The 19,173-nt window shown below is 52.7% G+C and overlaps 1 protein-coding gene across 4 annotated transcripts in view; it reads left to right on the top strand.

The window, feature by feature from the left end:
• The window catches only part of ahdc1 (AT hook, DNA binding motif, containing 1), a 34,180-nt gene extending 20,706 nt beyond the window's left edge, over nt 1-13,474 (top strand). For all 4 annotated transcript variants that reach the window (XM_018747775.2, XM_018747776.2, XM_018747778.2 and 1 more), the window contains exons 2-4: nt 6,806-6,843; nt 7,167-11,771; nt 11,902-13,474. In XM_018747775.2, coding sequence (XP_018603291.2) covers nt 7,519-11,742 — 4,224 coding nt within the window. In that variant the 5' untranslated portion in view covers nt 6,806-6,843; nt 7,167-7,518 and the 3' untranslated portion in view covers nt 11,743-11,771; nt 11,902-13,474. The remainder of the gene's footprint in view (nt 1-6,805; nt 6,844-7,166; nt 11,772-11,901) is intronic.
• Nucleotides 13,475-19,173: the final 5,699 nt, after the last annotated feature.

The following is a 19,173-nucleotide window of genomic DNA, read 5'->3' on the forward strand; positions in this document are numbered from 1 at the left end:
GTTTAGGCCAGAATTCAGGGAAAGGTGAGACAGTGCTGAAGAAGAGAACACGCACGTGTGTTTCAGTGTGCAGGTGTGTGTGTGTGCGTGCGTGTGTGTGTTTGTTTACCGCTTGGGTCTTTTTAAGGTCAGGAATGCAAAGGTGCCTTGTCTTTGACCCCAAACACCACAGCATATGTTCCCGCCTCTCTCTCACCCCCCCCCCCCCCCCCCCCCAGCCACCCCCACTCCCTCGTCTGTCCAGCTCACATAATGAGGACCATGTGGGGAGAGGGGCTTTGATGGATAGGATTGCATTCTCACCCTGACCGCAGTGGAACCAGAGAATGGGACTGAGCTCACGGGGAGCCTGCTGTGATCTTTGTGCAGCGTGACCAAAGAGAACACCGTCTAACGTTGGAAATGCATTGTGGGATGCATCACCTGCAGCATATATGTCACTTTTTCTCACTACAGTCAACTTAGGCAGAATGTATAGGACACATTTATAATATGTGAGCGAGTTTCGCTAAATGTGGGACGGATATCGTTGGCAGGATTTTCACAGGTGTTGGGTCACGTTGCTGTGTCAGCTCCAGCTACACAGTAATATTTTCATAATGTTGGTTAAGAATTAATGTCGATCGTGATGCCGTAGTGTGAGGCGCGAGAGTATCCGCTGATGTGGCGCGGTGATGAAAAAGTCCCGGAGGACAGAATCGCTTTCCTGCGGGAGGACGATGCGTGCAGGACGTCCCCTCCTCCTCCAGACGACGAGCCACGGGGGCAGCAGGCAGCGCAGCGGCGACGGAACTCTGGTTCTGAACGCACGGTTGGCTTTTAAACCTCAGGAGGGAAACAGCTGTTGAACCCTTGAGCAGCCGTTTGACCTGGCCTGCTAACTGTATTATTTAGATATTAGTGGACAACATTTGTAATCTGTCTACAGGATTTAGAGATTTTATTGTCTCAACCAGAGCTTGGAGACAAATGCAGTAACACGATGGGGAGTTCGGGTGCGGAGTTCAGGTGCGCTCCGACAGGGGCTGCGACCAGCCATGGGGAACATGACCTCATACCTGTGTCTCAGGTGGACTTCCACAAGTCACATGGGGCGGGCCCTAGGCTGCGAGGGCTGCGAGGGCTGCGAGGTCCGTGGGCCCCAAGGGTTCGAGCCTTTCGGCCTTCAATCTTCCCCTTGGGCTTCCGGCTCTTAAATGTGTGGAACTCCGCGTTCCCTGAGACCACTGTTCTTTTGCGTTTCGTACCGGACCCAGCACGTCACCTTGATTTGACGCCCTTTTCGGCCAACTTCCGACCGCCCCTCCCTCGACGCATCCCCGACCCTCTATCGAGTCTTTATTGTCGCCTGAAACTTTGTCGGACTCTTCCTTCTCTCGTTGTTCCCGTGAAGCCCACAGCTCTGCTCTCACCTTCCTGCCTCATTATGCATCTCTCAGTCCCTTTGCACTGGCCCCACCCACTCATGCTATTTAACCCCACCTCTCTCTTTGGTCTGGCCCCGCCTTCCTATGGGTTTTCACCCAGCCTCTCACTTTTCTTAGGCCCACCCTTTGGATACAGTCATACTCCCTTGTCCTTCTGACTCCACCTTTCCTTTCACTCCTCCTCTCTGCTTCTGCTTGTGTCTGCCTCCCCCCCCCATCTCTCTGGACCTAAACCCTGGCACTCGGTGTTTCTAAGAAATGGGAATGGGGAAGGTGTCACTCAACTCACGAGGCCCCCTCCCCACAAAGGCAGCAGGCTCCACCAGTATTGCCCCCAGCCAGTACAGAGGCATGGCAGCAGGGTGCTCTTCAACTCAGAGTGAGACATGCACAGACACACACCTTCATGCACACAGATTCCATTTTAGCCTGTTACTATGGGGAGAGAGCTGCACGTCTAACCAGGAACATCTCACCCGGGTGTCTGTGTGCCTGGGCCCTTGATTTCACCGTGTACCGTGGTGCACGTAGCGTGTAGCAGTGTGCTGGCACTTCCCATTGGGTGTGTGAGTGGGCAAAATGGAAAATGTGTAGGAATACAGGAAGCAGCATGTGGGGGAGACGGTTCGGGGATCTGGGGGTGGGGGCGTGAGAGGAGTGGAGGGAGGGAGGGAGAGAGAGGGAGGGAGAGAGAGAGAGAGAGAGAGCGAGCGAGTGAGCGAGGATGGAGGCGGGGGAGGGGAGCGGAGGAGAAGGAGGGAGAGAATGAGAGCTGCGGGTTGATCTCTCCTGGCTCAGTATGGGGTGCCCGGCTGCTGCCAGCTGTCTGTCGGTGGGCAGCAGTCATGTGACACAGCTCTGCCAACAGTGACATCACAGGATCAGTTACCGCAGGCGACAGGAAAGGGGGGAGGGGCAACAGCGGAGCTTTCTAGACAGTTCTCAGCCTAAATACTGCAGTTGTGCGACTCTGTGTGTGTGTGTGTGTCTTCTGGTCTGGCAAGTGTGATCGAGTGCATGTGTGTGTGTGTGTGTGTGTGTGTGTGTGTGTGTGTGTGTGTGTGTGTGTGTGTGCGCGTGCGTGTGTGCGTGGGAAAGCCTGTGGGATTAAATAATGCTGGAAAGAGCTAAAGATCCACTGTGTGGGGGGTAGGTGGGAGGCTAGCTGTGGCCCAAACACACCAGGGGACCTTGGGTGGAGCGCCGCATGTTCCGCAGAACCACTGTGGCTCGCGAAAACGTCCCTCGACGGCAACTCTGTCCTCAAGGCCATCGCCCCGTGAAAAGTACTCGGGTTTGTTTATTTCCCCTCTTTCCCTCTTTCTTTCTTCTGTCGACTCTTGTCTGCCATGTTCGTCTTCATCACCTGTCTGTTCCTTTATCAAACCTTCCGTCAGAACCCATGACTCCAGTTCCCACCTCCCTGCTTAGTGGAAGATCTGCCTGCTGCCCCCTGGTGGTCAGAGCCCACTGAGCAGTGACTAATTCTACATTCAAGTATTCTGCCATTTATTTATTTAAATTTGCACATACAAGCTTCTCTGTCCCTTAAGCTCGAACCCAACATGATGCGGTGCCGTCAACACGTAGCCCTAACTGGACCTGCAGTCAGAAATCTTTGGGGGGGCAAGTCGGTCCTTTACTCCTTACATTTCTTCATTTAGCTGATGCTTTTCTCCAAAGCGACTTGCAGCGTTAAGCTACTTACGACTATTCACGTGTTTATACAGCTGGGTAGTTTTACTGGAGCAATTTAGGGTAAGTAACTTGCTCAAGGGTAGTAGAGCTGGAGGCGGGATTCGAACCTGCAGCCATTAGGAGCCCTAACCACTATGCTACCAGCTGCCCCTCCTCTTTTCGTGATGTGTTGCATCTTCTCCAAAGCTGAGTCTGTAAGAACCTGTCGCTCGTGCGAATCGCGGTCGTTGCCGACCATTGGGATCACCTTTGCCGTTCCTCCGTTGCGGGGTTCGAAACGTGTTCGCGGGCTCATGGAGCGTAATCCCGCCAGCCCGTGCGTCTCTTGTAAACGCTAACATCCTAAGTTGTCCGGACTTAAACAGCTGCTGAGAAATGAGTAATTGTGATTAGCGCGACATTAACAAACACACATTTCCAGATTCCACTTTAGCTGGGATAGGCGAAACACCCATTCAGATGGGATAATATCAGTTCTTCAATGGACATTCTAGTAAAGAAACGTTAGCTAAACAGATGGCTAATTTGCATAGACATGAAAACAGTGATTAAGCTTCCTAATAGCGATAAAATAACTAGTTAAATAATATTTTGGATTTTTTCACGATTTTTTTTTTGAATCTGTAGAATTGGGACATAGTTGGTGAAGTTGCTCATGGTCTCATTCTCAACAGCATGCCGGCTTAATGGCGAGTTCAGGGGTCACTCAATATTAGGGACGACTAAGGCCACCGTATGAACTCGCAGAGCATCACCTGTTTATTACAGAGTGGAATTTATTAGCAAATGATTTTAGCCAAAAGACTTTAGTAACCTCTTCTGTTATTGTAGTGTCTCATAGCACCTGGGTGGTGCGAGAGGACGTGGGTTCGATCCCCGCTCAGTCTGTGTGGAGTTTGCATGTTCTCCCCGTGTCTGCGTGGGTTTCCTCCCACACTCCAAAGACATGCTGTTCAGGTTCCCCCATAGTGTGTGTGTGTGTGTGTGTGTGTGTGTGTGTGTGTGTGTGTGTGTGTGTGTGTGTGTGTTCCGCTGATGTATGGATGAGTGACCCAGTGTAAGCAGTGTATCTAGCAATGTAAGTCACCGCGGTGAATAAGGTGTGTGGGCTCGTGACATTACGTAGAGTTCATTGTAAGTCACTTTGGAGAAAACAATCTGCTAAATGAAGTATCTTTAGCTGGGATTCTTGTTGAAGAGATCATACTGGGTCAGAAGCCCAATTCATACATCATGGTGCCAGCTGATATGATGTGTCCTTCACTCTGTTCGTACTGTTGCAGAATTGCAGGCCTCCATGGAGCACACCTCGCCGCGCCAAGCCATGCCATGCCACAGCACAGCACGCGCAGGTGGCAGTCGCAGTCCGGTCTGTGCCATTCGACTTAAAGTCACCCATGTGCTATATGATGCTCCCAATCAGCTTAGAAGCGGCATCTTTTGTGATATTTGGATTACATCGTAATATGGTCATTGGGACACAGAAACCGCCCCATCAGGGACAGTTTCTGGAAGTCAGGAAACTCCGAGCACAGTGGCGTCACAAACGTTTTAATTAGTATCACTGGCAAATCCTGGTGAAAAAAAGGAAGACGGCTGTTATCATTTGAATTCAGCAGGATATTTCCCTGCCGTCATTCATCTGTATGAAATTTAACACTGTTGGAACTGTGAGGCAATGTGTGTGTGTGTGTGTATCATATATCTAAAGCGCAACTGGTGTATCCATCGTGTTTAATATATTTTTCCATCAATTAGAATCCGTTCTTTAAGTCTGTGTATTTATAGGCTGGAAATATTTTCTCGTCAAATCCTTTTAAATCTTTTCTGACATTTTTTCATTCATCCTCAGTTTATCCTTGTGAATTCTGCCACCCTTCCTTTTCGAAAATTGGCGTGTGCTTTGGTCCGCACACTCTCCATTGTTTCATTTCAGCTGTAGCATTTAAAGAAATGATCTTTAAGAATGTGGGGCTGTGAATGCGGGGGGCCTGGATTCGGGTTTGGGCTCATCTCCCGTCAGCGGTGCCTTTCGTTTCAGGGCCCCTGTGGGTTTTCTTGCTCGGTGACGCCCGGCTGCTTTGGCACGTGCGGAACTAATGAACTGGCGGTAGAACCAGCTGGACTGAAGCCGAAAGGGAGGTGGGCGATGAAGGAAGCCGTGAGGGCATTTTTGGGAGTACTTTCCTTAGAGAAACCTATCGATTTCTATATTGTGACCCCTTGCTACCTCCGTCTTGCTCTTGGTGGATCCCCATTCGGCCAGCGTGCGGTTTGCACGTTCTCTCAGTGCTCGTGAGATTCCTCCTGTCCTTCTCCTGCCACAAGATCAATGAATGCCTTTCAAATGCAATAGATATTATTAAATTACTAACATTTGCACCGTGGTGTGTATGTAATTTAGTTGCGCACCTTTGCATAACAGAAGCTCAAATTACTCAAGGTTTTAGTTTTAGCGTGAGCGGCTTAACGCGAGTGGAGGTTTTCACATGACGGGTGAGGACGAAACAAGTCTCAGAAGTTAAAGGAAGCTGGTGAAAGCAAGCAGTGCCTTATAACAGGTATTCCCACCGCGACCAGGATGTCTCTGCCCCTTTTCTCATGTCACCAATGGCTCCCAGTGCTGAGATCCACGGCGTAGCGAACCTTCTCTGCCCGGTGCTCCGTTCCCTCTGGTGATCTTATTTAAAAAACACAATACGAATTCGCCTCTCTTTATTCTCCTCTTCATAATTTAATATGCAATTGTTCTGTTTTCTGTTCTTCTAAGTGGTGTTCTTATTAGTTAGCCGTGTGTGTTGCGAGTAGCTCTGTCTACGCCACTTCGCTGCCTTCACACTGGGAGAGATAATCACTGTACTTCTTGTTTGTGTTGAGCTTGTCTCTATGTGTACTCTTCGCTTCCAGAAGCTTCTGGGGAGCCTGAGGCCAGCTTTGGTGAAACTTTAGGGTACTGCATGGAACGTCAGGCTCCAGGTATTCATTTGGTTTGCGATGCGCTACTACCTGATGTTACGTGAGGGGAGTCGGTCCTTCGCCATGGGGCATGGGTGGAACGGAGGGGTCTTCGAGGAGGTGTGAATCCCAAACACAGAATGTTTTTGTGCCAAACCCAACTTGAATTTGTACCACGAGAACAGACCCGCGGTCCTGGTTTTATTAAAATCAAACCGATCGTCTCCAAAGGTTTTCTTTATTCTATCAAAATATGCGTCAGATGACCATATACGTCCGTTCCTTGCATGTAGTTGAAAACACAGAGGTCGATATATAGTGTATCACTGGATGGCAACACAGGAAACACGTGAGCTCTGAAATTCACCTTGCAGTTAATGTCCTGACCTGGTCTTTTGATTTTGCAGCACAGGGTATATAACATTTGGCTGGATTTTTAAAAATGCCTTTTCTCAACTTAAAAAGTGGTTAATAAAGTTAATTTCCCGCAGATTGGATAAAAATAAGTCTGATGTCTGATGCCATGGATGGTTGTGTACAGGTGCAACACAAAATCCCTGAGAAGGTGCGCTTTCCTTACAATGTCTGTTTCTGAAACCCTTTTGCCTTTCTGTTTGAATGTCTGTTTGACCACAGTAACTGACTTAGTGTATTAAGTGTGTCTTTTGAAAAAAATATACTTTAAAATTCATTTTTGTGCCTCATTGTCCTCTTCTCATCCTCAGGAACATCCAGTACAATGGCAGGAACAGTAGAGGACAAGGTAGGATCCCTTGAGAAATCCTCTGTTCAACAGCGTATTCTCTGCCTTGTGAAACCAGTGAAAATCCTGCATTGTACTGATCAGCTGCAGCATAATTATCAGGTGTTGTTATTTTCATTTGTCAGATGCTGAAAGTCTTACTTGTTGCATGCAGTCTCCCCGACAGAAAGTGTAATTCTCCCGCAGGCGTGTCCTACTGATGCGGTTGTTATGGCAACCATTACTGTTATTGCTATTAATATTCATTTGTGGCCTCATCCTAACTGATGGAAGTCTGGTGTGACAGAACTCTTTCTTCTCCCTCTTTCTCATCCTCTGTGCAGGTTTTGGCATTTGATCAGGAGTAGAAGGAGCCAGACTGGGCCAACCGGGCCCTTCCTGCATTTGCTCTATTTAAATGAAGAGCAGCAGACCGAGATCATTGAAGACATTCAGCGGGAATTGCTTAAACTAAACATTCAGCTGGAGGGCAACAACGCCATCCGGGGGAGCGTGGACTGCGGGAGTGGCAACAGAACAGTCAGTGGGAGCTTCGACAGCAGAGAGGTCAGCAAGACTACATACCCGAGGAGTACTGTAAACCACAGCATAGGGAGGTAGCAACCCTCCTTCAGCAGGAGAACCTAGGTCAGCTCTGTGTGTGCCCCTGGTGCAGCTCTGAGCATCACCAAGTCCATGAGCCGGCTGTCGGGGCGCCTGCGTTCAGGGGGTGTGCGCCTTGGTTGTGGGGCGCTAACTGAGGAGGACTGCCTGGAGCTAGAAACTCCGCCCCCATGGGGTGGTGATGAGGGGCACCCAGGGACTGCAGGAGGAGCCCCCGTGGGCACTGGCTCTGGAGCCTCTCTTCACTACAGCTTTTTCTCCTCTCCCTCGCTCGCCAACGGACTGCGTAGTCCCGAAGAACGTCTGCACAAGAGAGCCCGCATCGGAGCAAGGAGGCGTCGGCATCCGGAGCAGGCAGAGCAGGTGGATGAAACGGGGCAGGAGAAGCTCAGCAAGCCCCAGCCAGAGCTTCGGGAGACCCAGCAGCAGTCTGAGCCTCCCCCTCAGGCTCAGCCTGATCTGCAGATGGAGACTGAGACAGACTCTATGACAGACCAGCCAGGCTCAGTGTCCCCATTGGCTTTTAAAGGAGCAGCTCACCCCGAGGTCTATACAACTGCAATCCAACCATGCACCCCTCCATACTGCCCTGCAAATCTCCACAGCTCTCCCGAGAGCGACCCAAACCTGCCGCTTCAGCCAGCCCTTTTACCACCTGCCCCCGTTCTAATGCAAGTCCCCTTGCCCTCCCCTGTCCAGTCCCCTCCCATCATCCCTGCCTCAGTCAAGAGTGAGAAGAAGTATGCACTGCGTAGCTCGGGGCGGCCACGTTTCCCTTGCCGACTGCGCAAATCATCCCGGATACGTCGAACAATAGATGATGAAAGAAGGAAGGAGGAGATAGAGGGGGACAGTATGAGGGAAAGCGAAAGAAGCTGGAGAGTAGAGAGATCGGGATTTGGGGTTTTGGAGGAGTCCATTCAGTCAAGTGGACCCAATATCTCCAGCGATCTCTTACCCTTCTTACCCCATCCAGCTGTAGAAATTAGCTCCCACGCATCGGACCCCCTACAAATTACGGGACCTGTCTCGTGTCGTGGCCGTCGCAGGGTACGGTATGTGGGCGTGCGTAAGATTGTAGTAAAAGTGGCTCGAATTCCTGTCAATCTCAGTCGGCGGCAGAAGAGCTACAAGATCTCATCCCTAGAGCCACCTGGACTTCCACTGGGGCAGGAAGGTGGAGGGGGGCCTGGAGGGGAGGGTGGGGAGGGCACTGGGTTCGGAGAAGGTGGAGGGGCAGCACCCCGAGAACCTACTGCACTGCTGAAAATGAAGAACAATGGGAAAAGCGTGATGGTGATGTTCCCACCTGGAGAACTGCCCGTTATCTTGAAACGAAGGCGTGGAAGGCCACCGAAGCAGGTTCTGCCGGGCCAGCCTGACCCTCGTGAAACTCGAGCTAATGCTGCTTCCACTGGCGAGCCCAAGAAACCACGACGACGGAGAAGGGTCAAGTTGCCGTCTCCACAGCCCTCGTACGTGGCCGACACCAATGATGTGAAAGCAGAATACGGGGACGTCTTGTCCAAGCTGGCTTTTCTGAACCGCCAGCCGCCTGCGACGGGGCGCTGCTCACCACCCCGCTGCTGGACACCAAGTGAGCCTGAGTCATTCCACACACCGCCCGAGAACCCTGGCATCTCCGCGCTCCTGCACAGGCTCACAGGGTTTCGCCGTAGGGGCGGACGTGCAGGCTGCATGGGTGGTCGGGGAGGGGGAGTTTCTGGCTCCAGTGAAGGCTTCAAAAGTTCCTTCAGCGATTTCTTTGAGACTATTGGAAAGAAGCGGAAAGTGCCTCCCACCGAGCCTGGACAGCCCCGCAAAAGAGGCAAGGGGGTAACAGCGGGCCTGAACAGAGCTGCTGCTCTAGGGGCCGAGCCATCTGGTCTTGCCCCAGGGGAAAAAGCTGTCCGCAAGCGACGGTCCCGCAAGAACGGGGTGCTAAAACCAGGACAGGGGCCACAGGAACAGGAGTGGGCCAATGGTAGCAGCAACTGGGGGACCAAAGTGGGTGGACGTGACATTCAAAATGACAGAGAGAGAGGTCCAAGTTATCAGAGGTGCCCGTCCCCCAGGGGTCGTTTTACCTCGTGTGACATGGGCAAAGGTTTCTACCCCACTGTAGGAGCAAGTGGAGGTGGTGGAGGTGGTGAGGAGGCACAAGGACTCTTTGCAGGGTATTTTCGATCTCTTTTGGACTCAGACGACTCATCTGACCTACTGGACATTTCCTTGTCAAGCCCAGCTTCACGCACTGATTCTCGCAAGCTGGCGACGGGGTATGACTCTAGTAGCCCTGGACAAAGCCAGCGCTGGTCTCCTGCTTTCCCTAAGAGAGCACTCAAAGGACACAGTCCAGCCAGCGACAGTCCACTTCACGCCCAGTCCAACACGCCAGTCCGACCCCCATACAGCTACAGCATGTCCCAGACCTCTCCTACCATTTCCTTCCAGAAATCTGCACCCCCTTCCCTGTCGCTATCCCGCTCACCTAGCTCGCCACACCCCTCATCCTCAGGGTACCTTCAGTACCCCTCTGGGTACGGCAGCGGGCAGTCAAGTGGAGGCAGCAGCACTGCCTTGCAGCAGCAGAGAATGAGCGACTGCAGCTTTGGTTACAGTGCAGGACTTGGCAACAGCAAAGCCCCGCCAACTTCCCCTGCCGGACAGTGTCACATGGGCTATTCCGGCTTCCAGCCATCCCAGGCCTCGGTGAAACGGAGCTACAGTGGATACCTGGGATCGAGTCATTCTGCATCGCTGTGTGGGGAGTCTGGGCCCATGACGGCACCCTCCTCTCCTGGGGGGAATTACATTGGCATGGCAAAGACCGGCCCTTTCTCTTCTGCATCGCCCCCGGAGAGTTGCAAGCAGTACCCTTCCTCCCAGTGGGGATACAGGCATGGGTACCAGAGCTGGGGAGTGGAAAACTTTGGGTCACATCAGTACCACAACTACACCGACTACTGCAGCAGTGGTGGCAACGAATCGAAGGACATCCTGGATATTTCAAACTACACACCGCAAAAGGCAAAGCAGAGGTCCTTCTCAGAGACCCTCTCAGAATCCTCCTCTGACTCCACCCACTTGGGACCTGCAGGGGTTAGCATGGGTGGAGGCAACAGTGGATACAGACCACGTGATAACCTGACCCCGGGCGAGGGCCAGTCTAGTTTGTCCAGCCTGGAGAAACTGATGTTGGACTGGCACGAGAACTCAGCTGGTCCCTCCTACAACTGGAGTCAGAGCGTCCTCTTCCAGGGAGGGTCCAAGCCGGGCCGGGGCCGACGGAAACGAGCGGAAGCCCAAGGTGAGAGGGAGGCGTGCCCCTTAAGTTTCCCACCCGCTTCACCCTCCAGCTCCTCTTCACCCGGGCCTGGTCCCAAGCGCAGCCCAATGGCTGCTCGACAGCCCCGAGGGATGCGGGGCAGGGGCAGCTTCTCCTGCCAGCGAGACAGAGCCCTACCAGGGAAGCCGAAGGCCCAGAAGCCCACCGCACCAGCTGCCCAGTCCAGTGGGACGGGCCTGTTCCAAGACACCCTGGACTACTACAGCGGTGACAGCAGCAGCCTTTCCCCTCTACCCTCGCAGCAGCAGGGCTACAGCATGGATGCCTGCGAGTACTCGAGTCCCTATTCTGTGCATCCCTCCACCCCGTCCTCTGAGGAGCGTTTCTCCCAGCTCTTCCCTGGCGAGACCTCTTCCCTGTCCCCGAGCATCTCTCTCCAGCCCGAGGTGATCAAACCGTACCCCAAACCAGCCCACCCCCCAGCTTACGCTGCACCCCCACGGACCTTCTCACCCAGCTGTTCCCCCTCTCCCCTGCTGCTGCCCTCCTGCAGCGCAGCCCAAAGCCCCCACCGGGCCCCCAGCAAGGACTTCCCACAATATGACTCCCCCAGCTACTGCAGCTCCCCCTGCTGGTACGGGCAGGCAGGTTCGCTTGCCGGTAGCCCACAGAGCTACGAGTCCGAACGGCCCCCTGGCGCGAGCCTGCCTCCCCATGCACGGACTGATAAAAGGGACCTGAGCCAAGTGGGTGGGGCAGGACTCCGAGCAGCCGCCCCGCCGCACTCCCCTTACCCTGCCCCTCTCCACCGAGGTTCCTCCTCCTCCTCCTGTGCCACAGTCGCCCTGGACTCGTCCCCCCTCCCGGAGGACATTGGCTTCCCCGTGCACCCCGAGAGCTACCCTCCCATGGCGCAGCGCTACCCCCCTCAGCCGCCCCGCAGCGGTGTCCTGTGCCAGCTGCTGGACCAGCCTACAGAGGACGGCTTCACCGTCACCAGCCTGTAGGGGGTGCTGGTGGGTTCAGTGGGCCACAGGTGAGAGCGAGAACGCTGGCATTTCTATATCCCGTGCATTTCAATGAAAAGCTTCAGATGCAATTCTCTGCAAGACTCTTGGTAACACCTTTGTTCCACCTCTGATTTTTCTGCTTTTCTTTCTTTGAAGGTGCCAGCGCCGTCCATCTCACGCTTTTTCAGATTTTTTAAAACTTTTTTTTAAGGAGATCTTTAAAAAAGAGAGACTTCCTGGAAGACTTTTTAAAAATATTAACAATGGTGACAATGTTATCTGACAACTGTGGACACTTTATTTTCTTCTTAATGGACACACTTCAGCGTGCCCCAGCAGTGACAATCAAAAACCAATGAAAAACAGCAACATGCATTCACTCTGCACACGCACACACACACACACATGCACTCGGATACTCAAAGCACACCATAAACCATTACTCAGCACTAACAGACTGTGATTCAATGCGCTATACATATGCATACCACACAAAAATGTATGTATAATGTGCAAACACACACACACACACACACACACAGAGGCGCACATAAAAAGTCTGCAGTTGGGGAGGTGGTGCTCCTGGAAGGAGGGAGGCGGTGGGAGGCGGAGAAAATAGAGGAGAAGTAGAAGATAACAAAGGAGAAACGGAGGCTGATGGAGGAGACCCATGGACCTGACCCTGAGGCACCTTAGCCTGTCCCCACAGGTGCATTCTGGGTGCGTCACGTTCCCTCCGCCGACTTTAGCATCGCCAGCCTGCAGGGCATTTTACTCAGTCAGCGCACTCCTTACCCACAATGCCATAGCTGATCTGACGTTCCTTTTAATGACTCTCCGAGATGAGTACAGGAGGTTCTGAACAATGCAGACCTTTTGCACGTCCTCTTTCCATCGCAACACCATCTCCCATCATGCTCTTGAAAATGAATGATGACCTCGCCTCCAACAATTCCCCCTCCGTTCACAGCAGCTTCTGTCGCCTAGCAACCAGCAACACCCTCTGCCAGCCCCCCACCCCCCATCCGTGTCTTCTCGGAGCTGCAGACACTTTGCTCATACGATACCAGCATCTGTACATAGACTCCAGAAAGAAGGGGCGCGAAGAGGAAAAGGACACGCACACACACACACGTGGTGTTATTTACAGTCATGTGAAATATGCACTGAACGGCTTCGGGCTCCGCTGCCCTCGTATACAAGGGCCGTGACAGGCGTACGCCAGTGTACATACCTGATTTCCTTCAGCGGGTGGGCAGTCCCTTCGGCAGGCGGGCGGGCGAGCGGGCGGGCGGGCGGGTGCTCTGCCGTGCCCCACCACCCACCGGCCCCGCCCCCTTTCTCCTGTGCTTTCTGTGGCGTTGACTACGGCATGGTCTCATCCTGTAGATTTTGTTTGTTTGTTTGTTTGGTATGTTTTCTAAAAGAGGAAAAAAGACACGGATATCATATGTGCTCACCCCAAAGAATCGGACTTGTGTATGTGTACATACCCCCCCTCCCCCCCCCCCACGCGCGGGGCGCGGAGAGAAAGAGCGAGAGAGCGGGTCTGTGGTCCTGGTCCGATGAGGGAGGTGAGTTCTGGATCTCAGGGTGTGGACTGGACTGCCTTCTCCTCTTTTTCTTTGCTTTCTTTCACTCTCTTCTCTGTTTCCTTTTCCTGGTCTCCTAACTGTGTTGTACGGTGATTTGTGCAATGGAATATTGTATCTGTCTATTACATATGTCCCCGAGGTCCAAATATTTAAATACACATTCGGTTCTGACCATTGCTAACCCCTGGCTGGCCTGATGTTCCTTTTGGCAGTGTGTGTGTGTGTGTGTGTGTGTGCGCGTGCGTGTGTGTGGGGAGGGAGGGGTCCAGGTGTGCGCGGCCTTTCGTGGCTCTCGTTCTTCAAGGTTCTTACCGCTCGAACCAAGAGAGCGAAGTTGGCGTCCACAGTCACCGAAACGCACACGAGGAGCGGCGTCACCGCTTCGACGGGAACCCTCGGTGGGGGGGGGAAGGGGTACGCACTCAGACAGGTGTGACGGGGCTGGGGGCAAGGTGGGAGGGACACCTCAGGTGTCTGAGACCTGTGTCCTGGCCAGCTGCAGGTGAGTGTGCCAATGGAGACACCTGGGGCTGTGATCGGAACACCTGCTGGCACCACCTCCGCGGGGACATGCGTACAGGTACGGTGAGACAGGTGCGAAAGTGAGCGTCCCGCGAACCAGGTTTTGTTTTAGATCTGTAGCTAATGATCATTTTCACCGAGGTCACGTGAATTAATGTCAGATCCGTTCTGAGGCCTGACAGGTAAAACATGGGAAAGGTCACATGACCACCTCTGACAGCCATGAGCCCGCAGGGAGTTTGTTTTAAAGAATTTCTTGCATTTAAAGCCTGGTCGCTGTTGTGTGTGTGTGTGTGTGCGTGAGCTGGTTCATCGGTGCAGAGATCTAGAAAGCGGGACATTTACCTGCATTTCCTGAATGTTCAGTAACATCTGGAATGCAGGCACCGATTATTATTATTATTATTATCAGCAGCAGCATCATCAGCATCATCGATGATGAAGATGGACCGCTGACGGGGTGTGTGTGTGCGCGCGCGTGCCTGCTGCTCCCACCCGCTCCTGCTTACACCGCTGTGCCCTGGGAGGGAGGCGCTCTTTGGTATTCTACAGAGTAGAGCGCGCGCCGCACTTCCGTTCCGATGGCGTCACACATTCCTAATGAGCGCGCGGGGGGCGCGAGTGCGCGCGCGCGCGCCGAGTTCAAACGAGGACAAGAGCTTGTTTGTCAGCGGCGCTATTACCGCCTTTAGCGTCCTTGGTATTTCCTTAATGGTAATAATTGAACGATCACGTGCGCGTTTTATTTCACATGCACGACCATTAAAACACCCGGAAGGTTATTGATGTTTTATAATAACTGTGTTAAATCAAAGGTGGCTTTTTCACTATGATCATAATGCATACATTTACCCGGTTCACCGACGGCGTTGAGCTCGACTGCCCCCTGCCGGCTGGGTTGAGCAACGTCAGCGCCTCGTGGGGGGGGTCCTTTGTAGTGAGAGCTGACTGTGATCTACTGCATTACTGACCAAGCCTTCTAGAACATTCTATGTCCAGATGATCACTGACCTATTCTTGCAGACTGTTTCCTGTCCTGAAGATCACTGACCCATTCTTCTAGTCTGTTCTCTGTCCTGATGATCACTGACCCATCCTTCTAGACTGTTCTCTGTCCAGATGATCACTGACCCATCCTTCTAGACTGTTCTCTTTCAAGATGATCACTGACCCATTCTTCTAGTCTGTTCTCTGTCCTGATGATCACTGACCCATCCTTCTAGACTGTTCTCTTTCAAGATGATCATTGACCCATTCTTCTAGTCTGTTCTCTGTCCTGATGATCACTGACCCATCCTTGTAGACTGTTCCCTGTCCAGGTGATCACTGACCCATCCTTCTAGACTGTTCTCTTTCAAGATGATCACTGACCCATTCTTCTAGTCTGTTCTCTGTCCTGATGATCACTGCCCCATCCTTGTAGACTGTTCTCTGTCCAGATGATTACTGAACCATCCTTCTAGACTGTTCTCTGTCAAGATGATCACTGACCCATCCTTCTAGACTGTTCTCTGTCCAGGTGATCACTGACCCATCCTTGTAGACTGTTCTCTGTCCAGATGATCACTGCCCCATCCTTCTAGACTGTTCTCTGTCAAGATGATCACTGACCCATCTTTGTAGACTGTTCCCTGTCCAGGTGATCACTGACCCATCCTTGTAGACTGTTCTCTGTCCAGATGATCACTGCCCCATCCTTGTAGACTGTTCTCTGTCAAGATGATCACTGACCCATCCTTGTAGACTGTTCTCTGTCCAGATGATCACTGCCCCATCCTTGTAGACTGTTCTCTGTCAAGATGATCACTGACCCATCCTTGTAGACTGTTCTCTGTCCAGATGATCACTGACCCATCCTTGTAGACTGTTCCCTGTCCAGGTGATCACTGCCCCATCCTTCTAGACTGTTCTCTGTCAAGATGATCACTGACCCATCCTTCTAGACTGTTCTCTGTCCTGATGATTACTGAACCATCCTTCTAGACTGTTCTCTGTCAAGATGATCACTGCCCCATCCTTCTAGACTGTTCTCTGTCAAGATGATCACTGACCCATCTTTGTAGACTGTTCCCTGTCCAGGTGATCACTGACCCATCCTTGTAGACTGTTCCCTGTCCAGGTGATCACTGCCCCATCCTTCTAGACTGTTCTCTGTCAAGATGATCACTGACCCATCCTTCTAGACTGTTCTCTTTCAAGATGATCACTGACCCATCCTTGTAGACTGTTCCCTGTCCAGGTGATCACTGCCCCATCCTTGTAGACTGTTCTCTGTCAAGATGATCACTGACCCATCCTTCTAGACTGTTCTCTTTCAAGATGATCACTGACCCATCCTTGTAGACTGTTCTCTGTCCAGATGATCACTGCCCCATCCTTGTAGACTGTTCTCTGTCAAGATGATCACTGACCCATCCTTGTAGACTGTTCTCTGTCCAGATGATCACTGCCCCATCCTTGTAGACTGTTCTCTGTCAAGATGATCACTGACCCATCCTTCTAGACTGTTCTCTTTCAAGATGATCACTGACCCATCCTTGTAGACTGTTCCCTGTCCAGGTGATCACTGCCCCATCCTTCTAGACTGTTCTCTGTCAAGATGATCACTGACCCATCCTTCTAGACTGTTCTCTTTCAAGATGATCACTGACCCATCCTTGTAGACTGTTCTCTGTCCAGGTGATCACTGACCCATCCTTGTAGACTGTTCTCTGTCCAGATGATCAAATTTATCATCCTTCTAGGTCATTCTTGGTCCCAGTGACATCCTGCTGTTCATTTTAGCAGAGAATTTAGTGTATTGTAGTGTAATGCAGGAATGGACTCCTGTCAATATGTCCTGGGGGGGGTCAGGGTAGGTTTGGGAGTTGAGGGGGGTCAACACTGTCTTGTTGGCTCCATTGTGGTGCCTCCCCTCCCCCACCCAGTGCTGCTTGTTTGTTGCAGTGTTTACATTCCTGTAGCCACAAAAACCCCAAGAGCAAACTGAGTTGGGCCCCCAGGGCTCAGGTCTCCCACAGCTCTGTCCATGGAGGAGTGTGTGTGTGTGTATGTGGGGGTTAACAAGGTGTTACCGACCCTTTTCGGGTGGCCATTCAGTCCTCAGACATTCTGTACCACACAGACACATTTATATTTTACATGTATTCACTTAGCACTTCTCTCCAGAGCGACTTACAATGGATACTATGTAGTGTTACTATCAGCCCACACACCTCATTCACCAAGGTGACTTACACTGCATCACTCATCCATACATCAGTGGAACACACACACACACTCTTTCTGTCACTCACACACTGTGGGTGAACCTGAGCAGCATGTCTTTGGAGGGTGGGAGGAAACCAGAGCACCTGAAGGAAACCCACTCAGACACGGGGAGGACATGCAAACTCCACACAGACTGAATGGGGATCGAACCCACGTCCTCTCGCACCACCCACGCGCTGTGAGACAGCAGCCCTACTCGCTGTGCCTCCGTGCCGCTGGTGTGCTGCCTGTCTCCAGAGCGCGAGGAAACATACGGTCTGTTTGTTTGTTTGTTCACTGACCCGCCCCCCTCCTCACAAAAAGATACCAACCAAGTTGCGACCCGGTACCCGGAGTTCGGATGGTGGCGGGGGGGGGGGGGGGGGGGGGGGGGGGCACCGCCGTTACACTGAAAGGGAAGGTGAAAGGCGGGCTCCGCCCCCTGCCGCAGACCCCCACCCCCCAGCCCCCCAGCCCCCCGAGGAGGCTGCTCATGCGCGCGGACTCTCAGTTCGGATGACCGTCCGTCATGGTGCGCAGTGACCCGCCGCCATGCGCGCCGACCGCTGCCGGACCCGCCGCCTCGTGCTCGTCGGCGCGCTCTTCCTCCTCACCCTCCTCATGCTCGAGCTTCTGGCCGGAGTCGTGGTGCCTGGAGCCGTCCGCGCGCCACCACCCCCCCGCGAGGAGCAGTTCTCCTTCACCGTGATCAGCATCGACAGCCGCGCGGGGGGTCCGAGGAGCGGAGAGGACGGCGCGCGAGGGGGCTCCGGTCCCGACGGGCTCGAGGAGGAGGAGGAGGAGGAGGAGAGGGGTGCGAGCGCGGAGCAGGTACGGCGGCAGCGCTGTGACACACACACACAGTAAAAAATACTAACACACACTCATACGGACACACACTATAACACACACAGAGCTCCAAGTCAGCACCGGATCACTCACACACACACACACACACACACACACACACACACACACACTGTATAAAGTCGACTTACTGTGTTTCAGCCTAGTACTAGTGTTTCTTGTATCTCACTTTGACCCCGTGTGCGCGCGTGTGTGTGTGTGTGTGTGTGTGCGCGCCCCCCACACCCCCAGGAACACTTCTCCTGCTCCTTCACACACTGCCTGTGGTTTCACACCAAAAATCAGCGCAAATTGTGGAGTCGTTTTTAAAAATGTGGTTCGACAAACACTGTCGTGGGCTGTGACACAACACATTCCTGATACACTTCACTGCACGGGGGGGGGGGGGTCACAGCATGTTGTGTGTGTGTGTGTGTGTGTGTGCGTCGCTACCCTGCATCAGACTGATGTCTCATCCAGGCTGTACCCTGTTTAACGTGGTATACTGTGATTCCAGGATAGGCTCTGGACACTCGGACTCTGAGTTGGACAAGCAGCTACCTATGGGGGGGGGTCTTGACCATAATGGTTGATGTGGGTCACAGAAGACCTCCAGCTTTTCAGTGTTTGTCAAGATATCAAATCATCTTCTTATGATTATTCAGGTGTTTGACACTTCAGCTCCAAGTGTAAATGTTTGTACACTAATATCAATACAGGCTCAGTACTTTGATCAGGTCGACTACAGCAGAAGCAGGGATTCAAACCCAGAACCTTCTGTTTGCCAAGTGTTGCTCTAGCACTTAGACTCTTCTTTTTGCACATCTGGGACAGCTGTGGGCTTGAGCACAGAATGGTTCCATGCTGGGGGGGGCGGCACACGTGTGGAGCTGATCACACGTGTTCCTCCCTGTTGCTGCTGCAGAGTCTTTGAACGTATGAGCAGCAGGTGACAGTACATCTCCAGGAGCACCTACAGGACATGGAGAGAGAACCAGCAATCAGAGGACACAGTATGGACACACACACACACACACACACACACACAGACTCCCCCCTGTGTTTCTGTACACCCATGACCCCCCAGGGAAAATTCTCTGATTCAGGCTTGTCTTGTGAGTCATCCCCCCCTCCCCCTCCTCTGCAGGCGATCTCCATGGTGACATGTTGCAGGATATGGGGGGGTGAGAGGAGAAGAGGGGGTGGAGGGGGTGGA

This window comes from Scleropages formosus, chromosome 23, assembly GCF_900964775.1.
Source record: "Scleropages formosus chromosome 23, fSclFor1.1, whole genome shotgun sequence".
Classification (NCBI taxonomy): Eukaryota; Metazoa; Chordata; class Actinopteri; order Osteoglossiformes; family Osteoglossidae; genus Scleropages; species Scleropages formosus.